Here is a 17786-nt window from a genome sequence, read left to right on the forward strand (position 1 = left end):
TGCTATTTATTTGTATTCCGGGTCTGTGGTCCTCAAGACTAAAGCCATGCCATCCTCCGTAACTGGACTCCTACTTCAAAGCCTGTGACCGGCTGGCAGGTACACAATAAAGATCGATTGTATAAATGAATGGATGTATGAAGAATAAGGTGCGGAACTCCCCTGTTTACCGTTAAGTTGTTGTTGTTTGTTTGTTTGTTTTTTAAGCAGGCTCCACACCCAGTGTGGGGCTCAAATGCACAGCCCTGAGATCTGGAGTCATGTGGTCTGCGGACTGAGCCAGCCAGACGCCCTTCTTACTGTTAAGTTCCAACCTATCAATAACAGAGACCCATATGCTTGAATATGGATACTTTTTCTTTTTTTAACATAGAAACTGTTCCTAGGGTTAAATTTGGAAAACAAGGCAATGACTGTAGGTGGGCAAGGGAGGACAGAAAAGTCTTCACCTTTCCTTCTGAGCTTTTTTCTACACTGCTTGGTTTTTTCAACCAGGAACAGGCACTGTTGTTTTTACATCCACAGGGTTTACCTAGACAGTAAATGTTAGGTATATTCTGTCTTTCTAAGCCTTTTGCTTGTGCTGGAGTTTTAAAAGAAATGCAAAAACTTTGTAATATTTTTAGAAACCTCGTATTACTCTATGACCCTCAAATTATTCCCATAGAACTAACTTTAGGCCAGGAGTTAAGACGCAGCAGCTAATGGGACAAATTAGGCCAGGAACATTTTAACATTTTTTTTTAATTCAGAATTAGTTGTCAACTTTTTTTAAGATTTATTTATTTTTGAGAGAGACAGCGTGAGTAGGGGGGAGGGGCAGAGAAAGAGGGAGGAGAGAGAATCCCAAGCAGACCCTGTGCGGAGCACAGAGCCTGGTGTGAGGCTCTATCTCAGGACCCTGAGACCACGATGGGAGCTGAAACCGAGAGTCGGACGCTTAACTGACTACAGCATCCAGGCGCCCGTATTTTTTTTTTTTCCAACTTCTAAAAATTCAGAAATTTCAAATGAAAATGTGGACTCGAAAAAAGAACTCTGGATTCACCACTTCGCTTGAACAATGAGATGGTGTCAAAATATCAGACCGCACACAGCCGAAGAGCAACTGCCCCTGTCTGCCCCGGGTCCTCACCTGCTCACTTCACTCACAGAGGTGTCTGCCTGTCCCTTCCCAGTCTATCAGTGTCAACGGCTACCATTTGAAAAACCCTTTTGATTTTCCATTAACTCATCCAAGCAAAAGATAACAGCGTCTGTCCAAGAGCGGGATATTACTTACTTATATTTGTAATCGACAATCTGAACCTCAAGTGTAGATACCGTTTTCAGTGCGTTTACCAGCTAGGGGGAAAAAAAAAACATTTAGAATGTCTTTTCCTTCCTTCTCTTCTGTTTTATTTTCCTTTGAGTCCTAAAATTTCTTATTTTCATACATAATATTTTTCAGGTATTACCTATCATTCAGATCTACGGTCTTAACCTTTAACTGAGTTCAAATGCAGATTCCACCCCTCGGTCACATTACCTCCCTAAAATCCCACCACAATGGGCTGTCATAAAGGCTGAAAGCAGCAAATTCATGGGAGTGAAGTGTTCGGCACAGAGCTCACTACCTATTAACTGCTATTATTACTACTTGCTAGTTATTCCCTCAATTTTTCAACATAGGTTTGCTGGGCACCTACCTTGTTCCAGGCTTTATGTTAAGAGTTTTCTCCCTATCCCTTATCTCATTTCAGACAAACCACTTGTGCTTTTGGCCTTATCCTCTGAAAACATTAAATTTTGGCCAAAAATAATGTTCTCAATATTTCTACACAGAAAAAACAATTATTCTTCTAGCAAACAGAAAGTAACAAAGCACAATTAACCTAGTATCCAAAATACAGCCATGGTTTTCTGTGTCCCTCACAATTAGCCGTCTTAACCCAACACTGTGGGTCACTGCTATTCAGAAATTTTTGTTCTTGGGCGCCTGGGTGGCTCAGTTGGTTGGGCGACTGCCTTCGGCTCGGGTCATGATCCTGGAGTCCCGGGATCGAGTCCCACATCGGGCTCCCTGCTCGGCGGGGAGTCTGCTTCTCCCTCTGACCCTCTTCCCTCTCATGCTCTCCATCTCTCATTCTCTCTCTCTCAAATAAATAAATAAAATCTTTAAAAAAAAAAAAAAAAAGAAATTTTTGTTCTTGTATCCTGTGGCCTGTGGTGTGCACTATACAACAAAAATGGTAACAAATGTATCACTTCAATTGTGCTGGCAATGCTCAGTGCTTTAGGTCGTCACTTAATCCTCATACAAGTCTCATACCAAGTAAATATTATTATTACACCTATTTTTTTAAAGATTTTAAGTAATCGCTACACCCAATATGGGGCTTGAACCCACAACCCCAAGACCAAGAGTAACATGCTCCTCTGACTGAGCCAGCGTCAGGCACCCCCATATGCCTTTTTTTTTTAACAGTTTATCTATTTATTTATTTGAGAGAGGGAGAAAGCCACATGTGTGAGCGAATGGAGGGGTAGAGGGGGGAAGGAGGGGGAGAGAATCTCAAGCGGACTCTGAGCTGAGAGCGGGGAGCCCTACTCAGGGCTTGATCTCATGACCCTGAAATCATGACCTGAGCTAAAACTAAGAGTCACTGAACTGACTGAAATCACCCAGGCGCCTCCCCCCCCACCCCATATGCCTATTTTAAAATGATACAGTGGAGGCTTAGAGATGTTAAGGAACTTTCCCAGGATCTTGCAGCTAGCAAAGGGCAGAGCCAAAATTAAATCTAGGTCTTCTGACCCCAGAATCTGTGTTTTTAGGCAGTGCCCTGGTAAAAGCAACAGGCAAGGACTTACATCCACTTCCCTCCCTGTTACACACATACACAGTTATAGAATGGAAGTTTCTTTCTCTAGACAGCCCCTGAACTCCCCTGAATATACTACTTATGTCAGGGAGTTGAAGGAGTGAGGATAGGTTAGAATTCCGTTTTCCAGGAGCGAATTAATCCCCATGCATGAGCCCTGGTCTTGTAATGAGATGGGCCCACATAAAAAGAATCTCGTTTTAGAGGGTCCTCGAGCAAACAGGCTTTTTTTTTTTTTTTTTTTTTTTTACAATTTCTAGTCACACCGCGGAGGTGGCCACAGCCCTCTGACATGATTATCCCATCCTGAGGTTGGGAAGGATTGCAGGAACTGTCATTTAATGAGAGCATCTGGGGTTTTTTTTCCTTAAAAATCTTATTTATTTATATGAGAGAGAGAGCACACAAGCAGGGGCAGGGGCAGACGGAGAGGGAGAAGCAGACTCTCTGCTGAGCAAGCCCGATGCGGGACTCGATCCCAGGACCCTGAGATCACGACCTGAGCCGAAAGCAGCCACTCAACCAACTGAGCCACGCAGGCAGCCCTTTTCCTTGAGACTCCAAAGGGCCAAAGCAACAGTCGTTTGCTTTTTCTCTGTCCCCTACCAAGGGCTGAAGGAAGGGATCCATTCTATTGTTCAGAGGCACCACCTCCTTCCCCTACATCAGGCTGAGAAGGAGCCAGCCAGCTCTTAACTCCTCCTGGTTGTTTTTCTTTCCCACCCCAGTTTATTTTTTGTCTCTCCTCTAGCCCCTACCTCTGAAGCCATTTTATGAACTGTCAAGTGCCACCTGAGCCTCCAGTAAAAACAAAAACAGGCATCTATCATCTATCTATCTATCTATCTATTCATGAATCAAGGTAGAGTCAAAGGTGCTTTCTTCTCTGCTTGGTAGCTGCCTTTTCAAGTGATGCTGATCACCGGGAGAAAAGCAGCCGGTGGGTGCTCTTTGGCTTAGAGTTCAGATCCGAAATGCCAAATCTCACCCGTGGGCAACATCGTTTGCACGATCAGCGGGACCAGATGTGAACACGTCGCTGGCGATACTGCAGCACCCACTGGTGCTACTCCTTTGCGCTGGACCGCTTGCCAGGTTTGAGGCTGCTCCTTGGCCAGCCTTCCCGGCAGACTGGGGGCCAAAGTGGGTCAGCATCCTCACATTTATTTGTGTTGGAGCAGCAGAGTTCTCTGGTTAAGAAGCAGGCTCAGACCCTGACGACCACGGCTCACCCCCTATTATTCTGCTCCCTGGCTGGGTGACCTTAAGCATGTTTTGTAACCTCTAAGCCTCTGTGTTCTTGTGAGGCTTCCCATCCATCTACCCCAGCCCTGCATCACTTGATACATTTTTATTTACAGGTCTGTAACACACACACACACACACACACACACACACACACACACACACTGCTCATTTCTTCCACCCACGGCTTCCAAACAGTGTCTCATCACACCATATGTTCATGTCCTCCATAATCCATATGGATCTCAAGACACTAATTACATAATTTTGATCTGCCCATTAGGCATCCAAATTAATCTGTGTAAAACATTTTACCCAGCCAAACTTGCCTCCAGTCCCCTCCTACTGAGCTTCTCCCATCTCAATTCCACTGGCCTGCTCAAGCTAAAAGCCTGGGAGTTCACCTGATTCTCAGTGCCTTTCCTGGGCTGACCTCATGTGTACCTGCATATACTGACAGGAAGTCTCCTAGACTTGCTCTCCGAGACCGATCTTGAATTCATTTCCTTTATCATCTCTGCCGTCATCACCTTCATCTAAACTCTTACTGGGGCCACAGTGACGGCTCTGCATGAATCCCTCTGCTTCTACTCTTGCAGCCAGAGTGGTTTACAAATAAATAAATAAGCCAGTTCATGTCTCTGCCTGTGTATTCGTTTTCGACAAGCTGCTATGACCAATTACCACAGAGTCCACAGCTCACAAGAACACAACTGACCCTCCCACTGTTCTGCAGGACAGTAGTCCAACAGTGAGACAGACAGCTGTCCACAGGGCTGTGCTCCTTCTGGGGGCTCGAGGGGAGAATCCGTGCCCAGCTTCTAGAAGCCATCGCATTCCTTGGCTCGGGGCCCTTCCTCCATCTTCAAAGCCAGGAACGCGGCATCTCTCTGGCCCTGCTTCTATCCTCATGTCTCCTTCCTGGATTCTGTCTTCCACTTCCACTTTCCAGGAGGTGCTCAACAGAAATCCGGTTGGCGAGAAGAATCATCTTTTGGTGGTAGCCCATGATTCTGCCTACCACACCCTGCTGCAAACCTCACAGAGGCTTCCCTCCCACCGGAATAAAACCTGCCCATCTCCTCACCCAGGCCCATGAGGCTGATAAGATAGGGGACCTCCTCACACCCTGCCTGACTTCTCTGACCTCTTGTGGGGTCATCCTCACCTCTCCCACTGTGCCAGTTACGCTGGTGAGCCTCCATTCCTGGAGCACCTAAAGCTCTGAACACCACAGGCCATTTGCTTCTGCCTGGGAGGCTCTCTCCCTGGCTGGTTTCTTACTGATAAGGTCTCTGCCAACAGCACCTCTTTAAACACCTCACCTGACTGCTTCCCCCTTCCTCCTACATCTCCTGCCCCAACACATCACCTTGTTTTACTTCCTTTGTAGCACTGCCCACTACCTGAAATCACCTTACTTAGGGACTTGTTTACTTATTTCTTGTCTGTCCCACCTTGAGAGCATAAGCTCCATGAGGACAGGGACCTTACCTGTCTTGTCCTCTACTGTAGCTCCAGGGCCTAGAATATGGCCCAGGACATAGCAGGTGCCCAACACATTTCTGTGCAATCAATCACACTATTGTGAGAACATCTTCCAGCCACGCTATTGTAGGCAGGTGCCTTATAGGGTGATCTTATTTAAGTACAATGTACGAGTTCACGCTGTCGAAATGAATTAGAGAACCTAAGAGGTGAATAGTTTCTAAGACACACAGTCATGAAAGGAACGGAGACTCTTCCAACTTAGATGGTGGATGCCACCGTATCACCATGCTCCATCAACCACCTCTCAAGAGCTACTCTTGCATTTCTGCTGCTCGTTTGTCCAGAGGCAGAATGTTTGGCAACCTATGGCAGTAAAGGCAGGAATCAGAATTTCTGCCTCTGTTTCCCCTCTGAGTTGGGGCAGATACACGTTTCCCGTGAGGCGAAGCTAGTTTGGGCAATGGGTGGTTTGCTGACTCCCAGGAGAAGTCCAATAAATGAACCAGGCATAGCCATCAAACTTTTCTAAAAGCTAATAATTTCAAATCAAAGCATTTAATGCAATGTGAAAAAAATTAAGCACATCAGTCACAGAAGGTTAAATTCAATACGATGATATTAAAAATGCCTACCAAACACTAACCTCATTTTGGTTTAGTATTTTCCGGTACTCTGTACTCCGTGCAAGGATGGTGACTCGGATTTTTCTGTCCTGCAATCAAAAGGAAAAGGCAAAATCATGCTGTATATGCCTGCACATATGAGTGAATGCTAGAACCTAAAATGTGATTTTCACAAAGAGACGAAACTCAATCAGGATACATTTAGGGGATGATTATGATTTTAGTCTGATTCCTTCAGAGTTCTTGCAGGAAACTAAAATGCATCCACTTTAGCCACAGAAGACAAAACCTGTTTATTACACTTCTGTTTGGTTAGCTGCATGGAATTTTTGGCAGGGGTTTGTGGGTTAGGTGAGGATTTGGGGGGAGAACCAGGTGACGTGGGGAAAGACAGGGAAAAGGAAAAGGAGAAAAAAAGTACATACTTCCACTGTCCCTTAGCTTATCTGTCACAGGTTGGTGACATCTGATTTTGGATCACTTCAGGTGAGAAATTGCTAACTGAGAAAACACTGTCTTCTGATTCTTTTTCTGCAAAGGTGGCATTGATTTTTATTTCGGGTGAAAAGTCAGGCCCACGTCAGAACTCCCAAGGTACTCCTTACCTTGGGTCCCTCCTGTGTGATGTTTAGTCTGTGTAGCACATGCTGGGAAAATGCCCTGAATAATCCCGTGTTTTGGCAGCCAGATATCTAACACGAAAACAATAGTTCATATTACAGTGAATAATTGTGTATTACTCTTGAAGATGTTCTCAAGTTATATATAAATGTTATCTTAAAACCTATCAAGAATAGGGATGCCTGGATAGCTCAGCTGGTTAAGCGGCCAACTCTTGATTTCAGGTCAGGTCATGATCTCACAGTCCTGGGATCAAGCCCTGAGTCCAGCTCCACGTTCAACAGGAGTCGGCTTGAGGATTCTCTTTCCCTCTCCCTTTGCCCCACCCCCTTCTCCCGCACACGTGTGCTTCTCTCTAAAATAAATAAATAAATCTTAAAAAAAAACCTATGAAGAATAAATGTATAAATATGAATATGAATAACAGATATGCTTACCAAAGGGGTATTATAGAACAGCCCGTATCGCATCCGGGGGAGTAAAGAAAAAACAGCTTCTTTAAAACATACCTAAGAATGAAGGTATTATATAAGGTAAGAGAACACAATTTGTACCACATCAAAATAGTACTTATAATCACAGAAAATATATTTTAATTAATCTTTTTGCACTGAAATATTTTGAATGGCAAACTATTTCACTCAAGGGAAAGTCATAATTTTGGAGAATCTAAAGGAAAAATTTTCTGCACACTACATGGTTAATAATTAAGAATGATTTGAAGTTATAAAAAAAGAAACTACAAAGTCAGAAATCAGTGGCAATAGCTAATAGAAACTCGTATTAAAAATTTATTTGATGAGTGAGTCATCTACAATGACTGTTATTTACAGACATTTCAGCAAAGTTTCCAGTACCCTTTTGGAATCATAAGTTTTCAAATGTATAACATCATAATCAGTAAAGGCTTTCCAGGTGTCAGAGAACAGGTCACCATATCCATAGGAGCTCTGAAAGTGGAAACAAAAGAGGTTAGGGCAACAAAAGTCTACAACGTGGCTTTTCAAAAGTGCAACAAAATATTTGAATCAGCTTGTCAGTGTTAAGAACTAATGATTCTAAACAAGCTCATAAAATTCATGGAAGAAAAATGGATTTTCATCTTAGGCCTGAGCAAGGACCTAGTATGATATAATGTTATCAGAAATAATCACCCACAATTATAATCTTAGTCTGTTAAAAACATTGTTTTTCTACCCTATCCCTTTTTAGATTCATATCTCTGAATGATAGCTGGTGTGGGTTTTTTTCCCTGTGAATCTTCTATCTAAATCACACACATACAGGGGCACCTGGGTGGCTCAGTTGGTTGAGTGCCTGCCTTCAGTTCAGGTCATGATCCCAGGGGCCTGCATCGGGCTCCCTGCTCAGCCCCTCCCCCGCTTATGCTCCATCTCTCAAATGAATAAATAAAATCTTAAAAAAAAAATCACACACATACAACATATACAGATGCCATCATTTGTACACACTTGGATATTCTCAGTAAGCAAAAATTATCAGGGTAAATGGAATACACTTTTGAAAAGAAATTTTGAAAAGAAAAAGCCTTGAAAGTCCTAACACTACAATACAATGAACATTAGCCTATGAAATGATCTCCGCATTGACTAAAGAGTAACATGTGATAACATCCCATTAACATTAATAATAATTATTATTATAGCATCTTGCATATTTCCTATATCTCTAGCATTTGAAATGAACACCCCACAAACTTAATGAGCTAGGTGATATCATTATCCCCATTTTACAGATGAGGAAACCGAGATACAAATTTAAGTAATTTGCATTAACAGTAGTGCTGGTGTGTTTGCAGGGCTGAGATTAAATCCAGTCTGTTTGCTTCCAGACTCCAAGCTCTTAATCTACGTACGGCAGTTTGCCTCACAGGGGGAAGTCGTTCTTTCTATTACATTTACTGAATGCATTTCATTTTTGAAAAGTAGAAATTAATTACGTGCTCCATCAGCTAAAGGAAGGAGATCAATTTATTTAAAAATGGAATAACTTAGATTGAAAAATTCAGCCAAAAGAAGTAAGAACTATGTATTGTAGGATGACGTTCAAGGTCTACAGCAGGTTATACATTATGTTCATGCCTTTTTACCATTACAGCATTCTTTTTTCAGATTTTGAAATTTTGATGTTGCACATATTAGAGTTATTTCAAAGTTAGTGAGAACTGTCAGATGTAGTGATAAGAAAAAAATTTTCCCCTTCGATGTTTCTCCTGTGCCATTCTAATAAAGGCCCTTCTCAACACCATCAAAAATGAAATGTCCCTATTCTGGCTCAATAATAAATAAAGGGCAATTAAAAGAAGTGATCCTAGACAGTTTCTTGAGATAAAATACTTCAAATAAAATAAGATACCCTTGAAAGGAAAATTTAATAATAAAATACAGCAATCCTGACTGATCCCTTTCCAGGGAAATCATGTATTATTCAGCAACAACCACCTCCAGAAGCTTTTTTTTTTTTTTTAAGATTTTATTTATTTATTTGACAGAGAGATAGCGAGAGCAGGAACACAGGCAGGGGGAGTGGGAGAGGGAAAAGCAGGCTTCCCGCTGAGCAGGGAGCCCGACACGGGGCTCGATCCCAGGACCCTGGGATCATGACCTGAGCCGAAGGCAGATGCTTAGCAACTGAGCCACCCAGGCGCCCCCCTCCAGAAGCTTCTTAATTCATGTCCCTCAACTTCAAATTATCTGCCACAGGGGAAGGAGGAACTTCTTTCTTTCTAGTCTCATGTTGAAGAATATTTGGGTATTCTTAAAGATGACATAAAACTTCCTCCTGGGTATGTCTCTAACTTAAACATGCTCCTGACCCATGACTTAGAAATTCTACTTCTAGAAATGTGTCCTACAGAAATGCTGGGATAAGAGTATAAAGACGTATGTCTGTGGAAAGGATATTCACTGCATTTCCACAAATAGCACAAAAGTGGAAACAAACAAAAGTGATTGGCGTGGGGCCAAGAGATTATACATACACTGAGGCATGCACTGAATATGTGAACATCCATAACATTCACCGAATTGAATACCATGTAACCACTAAAAAAAAAATAATAACCCTAAATGTACCCACTTGGAACAATGTCCCTGATACAATGTTAAGTTAGCAAATATGAGAGAGCATATTTTCTATAAGGATATAATAGAAACACACCCTTACACAAATTTTATAATATCCTTATACAAATCCTTATATAAATTTTGGATAAGGATATATTTATCTTTGCTAAAATAAAGTCATACATGGGAACTGTAGTTAGTCACCTTGGAGGGAAATGGAGTTGGAGATGAGGAAGGAGGAGACTTTGTCTTTTTCTCTTTTGTTTCCCACAACCCCATGACTTATTTATTTTATAATTGGAAGTTTGTACCTCTTGATCATTTTGCCTACCTTCCAACTCCTTCCCCTCCAGGGACAGGAGACTTTTCTTTAAAAAAAAAAAAGATCTTATTTATTTATTTGAGAGAGAGAGAAAGCATGAGCGGGGGGCAATGGACAGAGGCACAGGGAGAAGCGGACTCCCCACTGAGCAGGGAGCCCAATGCGGGACTCGATCCCAGGACCCCGGGATCATGACCTGAGCCAAAGGCAGATGTTTAACCAACTGAGCCACCCACGTGCCCCAACGGGGGACTTTTCTTAACTTTACATACTTCTGTGTTGTCTGAACTCATTATAAACAAGTGTTACTTACATAATTAAAAATTATCATAATGAAGCCATACTACTCCTAGCACAAGAAAATGTGGAAAGCCTGCAGTAAGTCCCCTTTCATTCATTCTGCTTCGTAGGACCAGCCCTGCTGTGGCCAGAACCACATCTGCGGAGGGTCCTTCTGTGCACCTCTGGAGGCTAGTGGCCTTGCCCATCTCACCTAGGAAGCCATGTGCCTGAGGAGCGGCCAAACTGCTGAGACTGGAGAGGGTGACAGGGAAGGCCCGCTCAGCTTCCTTGAGGGGGCAGTTTTGTCACTAAGATGTGAACATCGGCCACAGCCACCGGCGGCTCTTCTCCCAGCTGCTCAGCCCCGGCTTGGAGGCTCCACCGCTCGCCACCTCCCGGGGGGCCTGCAGTGTGGCTTCCTCCAAGGCCTTGCCAGCGAAAGAGAAAATTACGCGGCCACACAACACCTTAATGCTGTCCTCATCTAACCTACAGTGTCCGGTGGACCTCGATTCTGGAGCAATCAGGCAGAATCGCTTGTCCCAAGAACCTGACTGAGCAACCAGTGAAGACCTCTCTGACCGGGGCGCCTGGGTGGCTCAGTCGGTGAAGCGTCTGCCTTCAGGGTCCTGGGCTCGAGTCCCACGTCGGGCTCCCTGCTCAGCGGGGAGCCTGCTTCTCCCTCTGCGTGCCACTCTCCCCGTTTGTGCTCTCTCTCTCTCTCTGACAAATAAATAAAATCTTGGAGAAAAAAAAAAAAAAAGACCTCTGGGACCAAGTATGCAGGTTGAAAGTGTATGCACAGAGAGTACCAAAGGAGGGAGGTCATAGGGTGGCCAACCCACTCAGCTAAATCCATCCTGTCCATGCCTGCCTATCATGGCCAGAATGCCCTCACATCATGTGTCCAGGTAACTGAGTAACCTGGGACGTCGTGGTGGCTGTGAACCCTATCTATGCCCTCCCAGCAGGTGCAGAGGACGGTTGTGAAGTTGGCTCAGTTTAACTTAGTCTGCTTAAGGAAGACATGGAAAAACATGCAACAAGATATAAGGAAGCTTCTGGGACTTCTGGGAAAGTGTCTAGAAACTTCCCATCAACTTAATAGGATCTGCAGAGAACTAGAGGGAGGAGACAGAGCACTGTGATTTCAGGGCACAGGATTGGGGTCCGACTGCCTGACCCAGAGCCCTGACTCCATCCCTCACTGGTTGCCTTCTCTTACAACACCCGGCTGAGGCTCAGAGCCTCAGCTTCCTCATCTGTAAAACAAGCTAATAAAAACCCTACCTCACAGAGGGTTGTAAGCATTAAATGAGATAACACAGGGTGTAATTTTGTTTATTTATTTTTTTTAAGTACAGCTACCCTGAGTTAATCATTCAGGGCTTCTGAGAGCTAGTGACCGTGGCCTAGAAGCACTTGCAGAGAGAAGAGGAGAAAGGGACTGTTGTGCCCTTTGCTCACAGAAACACGTTCGAGAACAGAAACTGTGCTGGTCGCCAAACCGGCCCCTGAGAAGGTAATGGAAATCCTTGCAAAGAAGAAAGTCAAAAGAGAGCTTTAACACGTCAAGAATTATAAACCAGTTCTCATCGGCCTTCAGGTCTGTGGAGCGGTGATAAAGAAAACCTTTCTATGCAGCTTTACTATGAGCCTCATATCAGTGAAAAAAAGGCATTCATGAAACCATTTCCCCGTCTGCACAAGAACGTGACCTTCGGCGAACTGGCTGGCTCTGCTCTCCGGAAATGAAGATGGCACGCGTCAACTGTGTTTTTAGGTAACACTGCATGTGATTTAAAAAAGAGGCTTGACGGGTACGTTGCATCTGGACTGGGAAAGGCTACAGCGACTCTTGGAAACTGGCCGTCTCTTCTGGGGATCCTGGGGGATCTGCCAGTGCAGCTGGTGCAGGAGATACTGGCCCCTATGGGACGTGAGGTGTGTCGGTACCTGCCCCAGGTGGATCCTGGCCCCTTGCCCCTGAGCGGTGCCGTTCAGGCTTCTAGAAGGACTCCCCCTGGAAGAAACGTCTGACGTGGCCCTGCCAGCAAGCTGTGGTCCCCCTGCAGGAACGTTCATGCCAAGAGGGGGTGCTATGAGCATCTTGTGAGCTGGAATGCCTAGGTGAACTGTAGATGATCTCTTAGTGGCTGTCCCAACTTCCCAGTTTAGGCAGCCTGCTGTGTACACCATAAACCCCTGGCTCTTCTTAACATTTTCATTGTCCTAGTCAACGTGCAGAGCACACGTGCTATGTGCCAGGCACTGCGACTGACCGCACACTCTATGGCTCATCCTCAAAATGACACTGAGCTAGATACTAGAATCATCCCATTTCACAGTTGAGTGGACGGGGGCAACTTCGGGGGATACCTTGGCAGGTGGAGCAGAATATGGGAAGAAGCACAGACACGGCAGGCAAAGAAAGAAAAGGGAAAAAAGACTGTGCTGAAAACAACTCAGCAAAGAGCAGGTATAATTCAACACATGTCTTTTTTTTTTTTTAAGATTTTTATTTATCCATTTGAGAGAGAGAAAGAGACAGTGAGAGAGGGAACAGAAGCAGGGGGAGTGGGAGAGGGAGAAGCAGGCCTCCTGCCGAGCAGGGAGCCCGATGCGGACCCTGGGATCGTGACCTGAGCTGAAGGCAGACGTTTAACGACTGAGCCACCCAGGCGCCCCTCAACACATGTCTTTATGTTTATGACTAAGCCTCACCCTCAGTAGTGAGCTGACATGCACAGCACAATGTGTCACCGAGCGAGCAGCAAAGGGGAGCTACAAACAAGCAAAGGCCGATGGCAATTACAGGAGGCCACATGGCAAAACAGAGGCAAGCTTGCCCCACGTGGGTCAGGTCGGAGGGGTCAGAGAAGTTAAGCAAATGACAGTGTTCACATGTGTGTCTCAGAGCAACACCAAGCACACGTTTCGGAGCTCCACCTGCCCGAAGGGGGAAAGAAATCTTCCACTGCTTCATTCGAAAATTCAAAGAACAAAGATACACATGCACGCAAACATTTCTGCCCATACGTATGTGGACGTGTGCGTGCAGAGACACGTTCACACCCATCTGCACAGGTGTGTACATGTGTGTATATTTCAATGTGTGTGTCTTACAAAATTGCATTTACCCACATCAGAGCCACACATTCACTGAGCAAGGCAAAGACAAAGCTGAAGCAAAGGACATTCTTACTTACTGTGTCCCACATCACGATGTATGCATCTGTGCCAAATGAATTATTAACGTGCTGAGTAATATACAGATTGATAAAGTCACAGAAGTGGTGATACATGTTAACACCTAGTATTGGAAAAAAGAAATCTATGTTAAGTAACCCCAGAGAGGAAAGGATTCAGCAATTTTTATTCTACCCCACCTGTTTATGGTGTGATAGACTTTTAGCTGAAAATAATTGGGAGAAAAAAGAGTAAGAGTTTTCTCCAAACACAAAAGGATCTGTACTCAGGTAGTCCTCAATTAACAGATGATTGGGTTCAAAAATTCACTTTAAAATTGCCTATTTAGAAATCAGAAATGCATTATCCCATATACACTAAATAACAAATGATCAGTAAATTCCAAGAAAAAAATATTAGAAGTCTATTTAGCTCAAAATGGGGTAGAACTATTAAGGCCATGAAAACTAAGTTTATTTTTTATGATCACTTACTTTTAAAAATCAATTAAGCAATATCAATTTATCACAGAAGTATCAACGATGACAGCACTATTAATATTTTGGTATTTTTCATTTCTTTCTTTTTTCCTTTTTCATCGTGATTTATAGCATTGCTTCTTGGGAAAATATTAACCAACTATCATTTAAAAGGGCTCAGTGTCTCATGTTCTCATTGAAAGAGGATGAACTTTGGAGTCAGAAGAACCGGGCTGAATACAGCTCAGCCATTCATGAGCAACATTCTCAGATGAGTTGGTAATGTTCCTAAGCTTTAGCTTCTCTATGAGAAATAGGAAATCCTTATACTTAGGTGGCAGCTTTGTTAGGAGACACCCAAAGATCTTGTACCTCAAAGCACCCAGCCCCACACACACACAGTGAAATTGTAATGAAGACTACCCGAGTCCTGCTGGGTCAAATAGGGGGAAGGGGAGATATAGGTGCAGCTATTTCTAAGGTGGCAAGTCCATCATTCCAAAGAAACCAAACATTCGTTCTTCTGACATAGGTACCCAGGACCCATTGTCCAACCTGGCAATGTGCAAATCTAAACGGCGTGAAATTCCAAGAACTGACATGTGACACATGCACTTTAAAAGGACAGAAAATCTTGACTGAACGAAAAACAGTGACTCTCAAAAGCAGAAATCACAACATATCATGACTTCACTCCCACAGTGAATAATAACGTTGTGTGCCCAAAAATAAGAGTAAAAAATCTTCAGTTTATGTCAGCCAGGTCATTATGCTGTATACCCTCAAGTTATACAGGGCTGCAGGTCAATTATGTCTCAATGGACCAGAAAGAAAAAAGAGAAAATCGTTTTTAGAGAGGAATATTTGGAGACAACTCCTTTCATCCTTCAGAACCATTTGGCAAAGAGCAAATTTTCAAATTAATGACAAAAAGACAGTTCTGTGACAACACATCCCTATTTCCAGGTGAGCGCACAGCACACATGAGCTCCCTCGTGGGTCATCCAGTAAGTTTATAACACGGACTGGGGAATGCAGCCCAGACCCGCGCTCGGTGGTGCAAGGAGGGAGAAAATGCAGGTTCCATGCTCGAGAAATATGCCCCCAAGTGAGTCGTGTTCTATAAAACGCTCATTCTCTCTCGGTGAAGAGTCAATGTGGAAAGGGAAATGCGATGAGGGCGAAAGAAGAAAAAAGGAGAGTTTCAAATATAGGAAAGAAACCGCCCGGGTCTGCGCTGGCTTATTATTCCCACTTCACACACTTTACTGCCTGCATACCAGCATCTATTTAAGAGCTCACAGACATCTACCCGAATAGATGCTTGGCCCCTTTTCAGTTTCCATATTTGAAAAATGAGTCAGGACCTCGCATGCAGCATTTTTACTCGCTCGTATTTCAAAAACCTCCATTTGTCGGGTTTCTGGACCTCATGCGTTGTTACATAAGAATTGCAGCTTCAGGAAGCAGAGCACATTAAAAATATAATCAATACATGACAGTGATTCTGAACTATTCGTGACAGAGGGCTCTCTATATTCTCCCCCACCCCACCCCGGGAGGTCCGGCGGGGGGTGCACGTGGATGTGGCTGAGTAAGCTTCATCTCTCAAGAGGAGACACGGAACTGCACGGCCTACGGCGCTGCTCTCCAGGGCAACTGGCTCACCAAGTTTAAGCTGTGCTTGCGAGCTCAGAGTCACAAGCTCTAAGTGTAAATGGGAAAATAATTCTAAATTTAACTTTTCTTTTGTACCCACCCACCCCCCCCACCCCCCCACCCCCACCAAGAATATACGGCCCTGCTGACTTCCAGAGGAATTTTAGGTTCACTTCAGTCACGGAACCGATGGCAGGAAGTTTGCCAGAAGAACTCAGTGGGCATTCCTTCTCCACCCACAGTACACACACGGTTTTACTTTTAAATTTTTTCTAGTGAAGCACAACACAAAAATCAAGTGATTAGAGAAACCAGGTGGGGTCAATTTAGTTACAGAAGGTGCCCATATATATAGCTTTTTCTCTCATCTTTTGATTCTGAGTGAGTCATTTGATAGAAATGTGCAGGTTCCCTCTAAAATACCAAAGGTAACATATAGTGGGAAGTTCAAACTAGCTCACATCTTCAGAGAAGAAAGCAAAACCCAAACCCACCACTTCATGTCACACAGCCTCCCAGAAAGTCACAGGAAATCACTATATACACATATCAAAAAAGGAACAAAGCCTCAGTCACCAATAACTACATATCGGACAAATTTAACTTCCCACCTGCATCCAGTTTCATGAAGTAGGTTGGTTTTTCAATCACAACGTCACATTTAGCATCTTCTAGAGGTCTGAAGTTGAGCTGAGTATAGCTTTGCAGCTCAGCAAACCTGCAATAATGAATTGGAAGACGTTTCAAGGGGGTCCTCCTGAACTTTCGACGGCAACACTGTAACTTAGGATCTGCTCATTACGGGGATTTTCTTTCTGGAATATGATCTTATGAAGACATGTGGAACTTCTCAAACATACTAACATTTCTATAACTTGATACCAAATTTTAATGCTGAGACAAGCAACAAAAATGACTTCAAATTTCAGCCTCATGTGCAAGATAGACCTGGAATTTTCTAGACAAAGAAGAAATTTACACATAGAATTGGCTAAATAATCTACCAGTAAAGTGGGAAGACTGAAGAAGGATTCCTGGGATCTTGTGACAGAGTTCTTGGATGCTGAGACAGATGACATTCCAAAAATTATTGAGTGCCTTGGAAAGACAGCATACAGCTAAGCTTCCCAGAAGAAAGTGAAGTGTTTTCCTCAGAAAATGTCTTTGGAGACCACATGGCAGTTTTCTTCCATATAAAAGAAGACAATCAAAAGCATGTGCCAAGAGATATTTAGAGTTAACCTAAAGACTGTTTGTAACTCTTCACCTTTGAGACCACAACTGATGTAAAACAAATATCAAACAAATCCTTTTAAAATACACACAACGCTGAATTATTGTGGTGGTTTCAAAATAATGTCCACAAATTCTTTGATACTTCTCCCTTCAAGAGGTAGAGATTAATTCCCTCCCCTTAAGGGTGGACTGGACTTAGTGATTCACTTCTAATGAACAGAATATGGCAGAAATGATGGTGTGTGATGTCTGAGATTAGGGTATACAAAGACTGAAGCCTCCATCCTAGGGTACCTGCTTGGTCTCTTGCATGCATGCTTGTGTGCTCTCTCTCATTCTCTCTCTCTCTCTCTCTCTCTCTCTCTCTCAGGGAAGCCATGCTGTAAGGAGCACTAATGGGAGAGGCCCATGTGGCAAAAAGATGGTACCTCTAGCCAACAGCCAGAGACAAACTGAGTGAGCCTAGAAGCAGAATCTCCAGGCCGGGTTGAGTCTAGAGATGGCTACAGCCCTTGTCAATAGCTGCTCCTGAGCCAGAAACACTCAGCTACGCTCCTCCAAATCCTGACCATCAGAAACTTCGTGAGCTAATGAAGTGTGTTGTCTTAAGCTGTTAAATTTTGGAGTAATTTGTTATCAAACAGATAATGAAAAAAATCTACCCTAGGTTATATTTTGGAGTAATTTAT

At 43.7% G+C, this 17786-nt stretch overlaps 1 protein-coding gene across 7 annotated transcripts in view; it reads right to left on the reverse strand.

Moving 5' to 3' along the window:
* Nucleotides 1-17786, reverse strand: part of EOGT (EGF domain specific O-linked N-acetylglucosamine transferase) — a 35679-nt gene that overhangs the window by 5239 nt on the left and 12654 nt on the right. For all 7 annotated transcript variants that reach the window (XM_027585873.2, XM_027585871.2, XM_027585872.2 and 4 more), the window contains 7 exons: nt 16473-16579; nt 13744-13847; nt 7702-7794; nt 7282-7353; nt 6829-6915; nt 6244-6312; nt 1283-1344 (listed from right to left, as the gene is read on the reverse strand). In XM_027585873.2, coding sequence (XP_027441674.1) covers nt 1283-1344; nt 6244-6312; nt 6829-6915; nt 7282-7353; nt 7702-7794; nt 13744-13847; nt 16473-16579 — 594 coding nt within the window. The remainder of the gene's footprint in view (nt 1-1282; nt 1345-6243; nt 6313-6828; nt 6916-7281; nt 7354-7701; nt 7795-13743; nt 13848-16472; nt 16580-17786) is intronic.

This window comes from Zalophus californianus, chromosome 1, assembly GCF_009762305.2.
Source record: "Zalophus californianus isolate mZalCal1 chromosome 1, mZalCal1.pri.v2, whole genome shotgun sequence".
Classification (NCBI taxonomy): Eukaryota; Metazoa; Chordata; class Mammalia; order Carnivora; family Otariidae; genus Zalophus; species Zalophus californianus.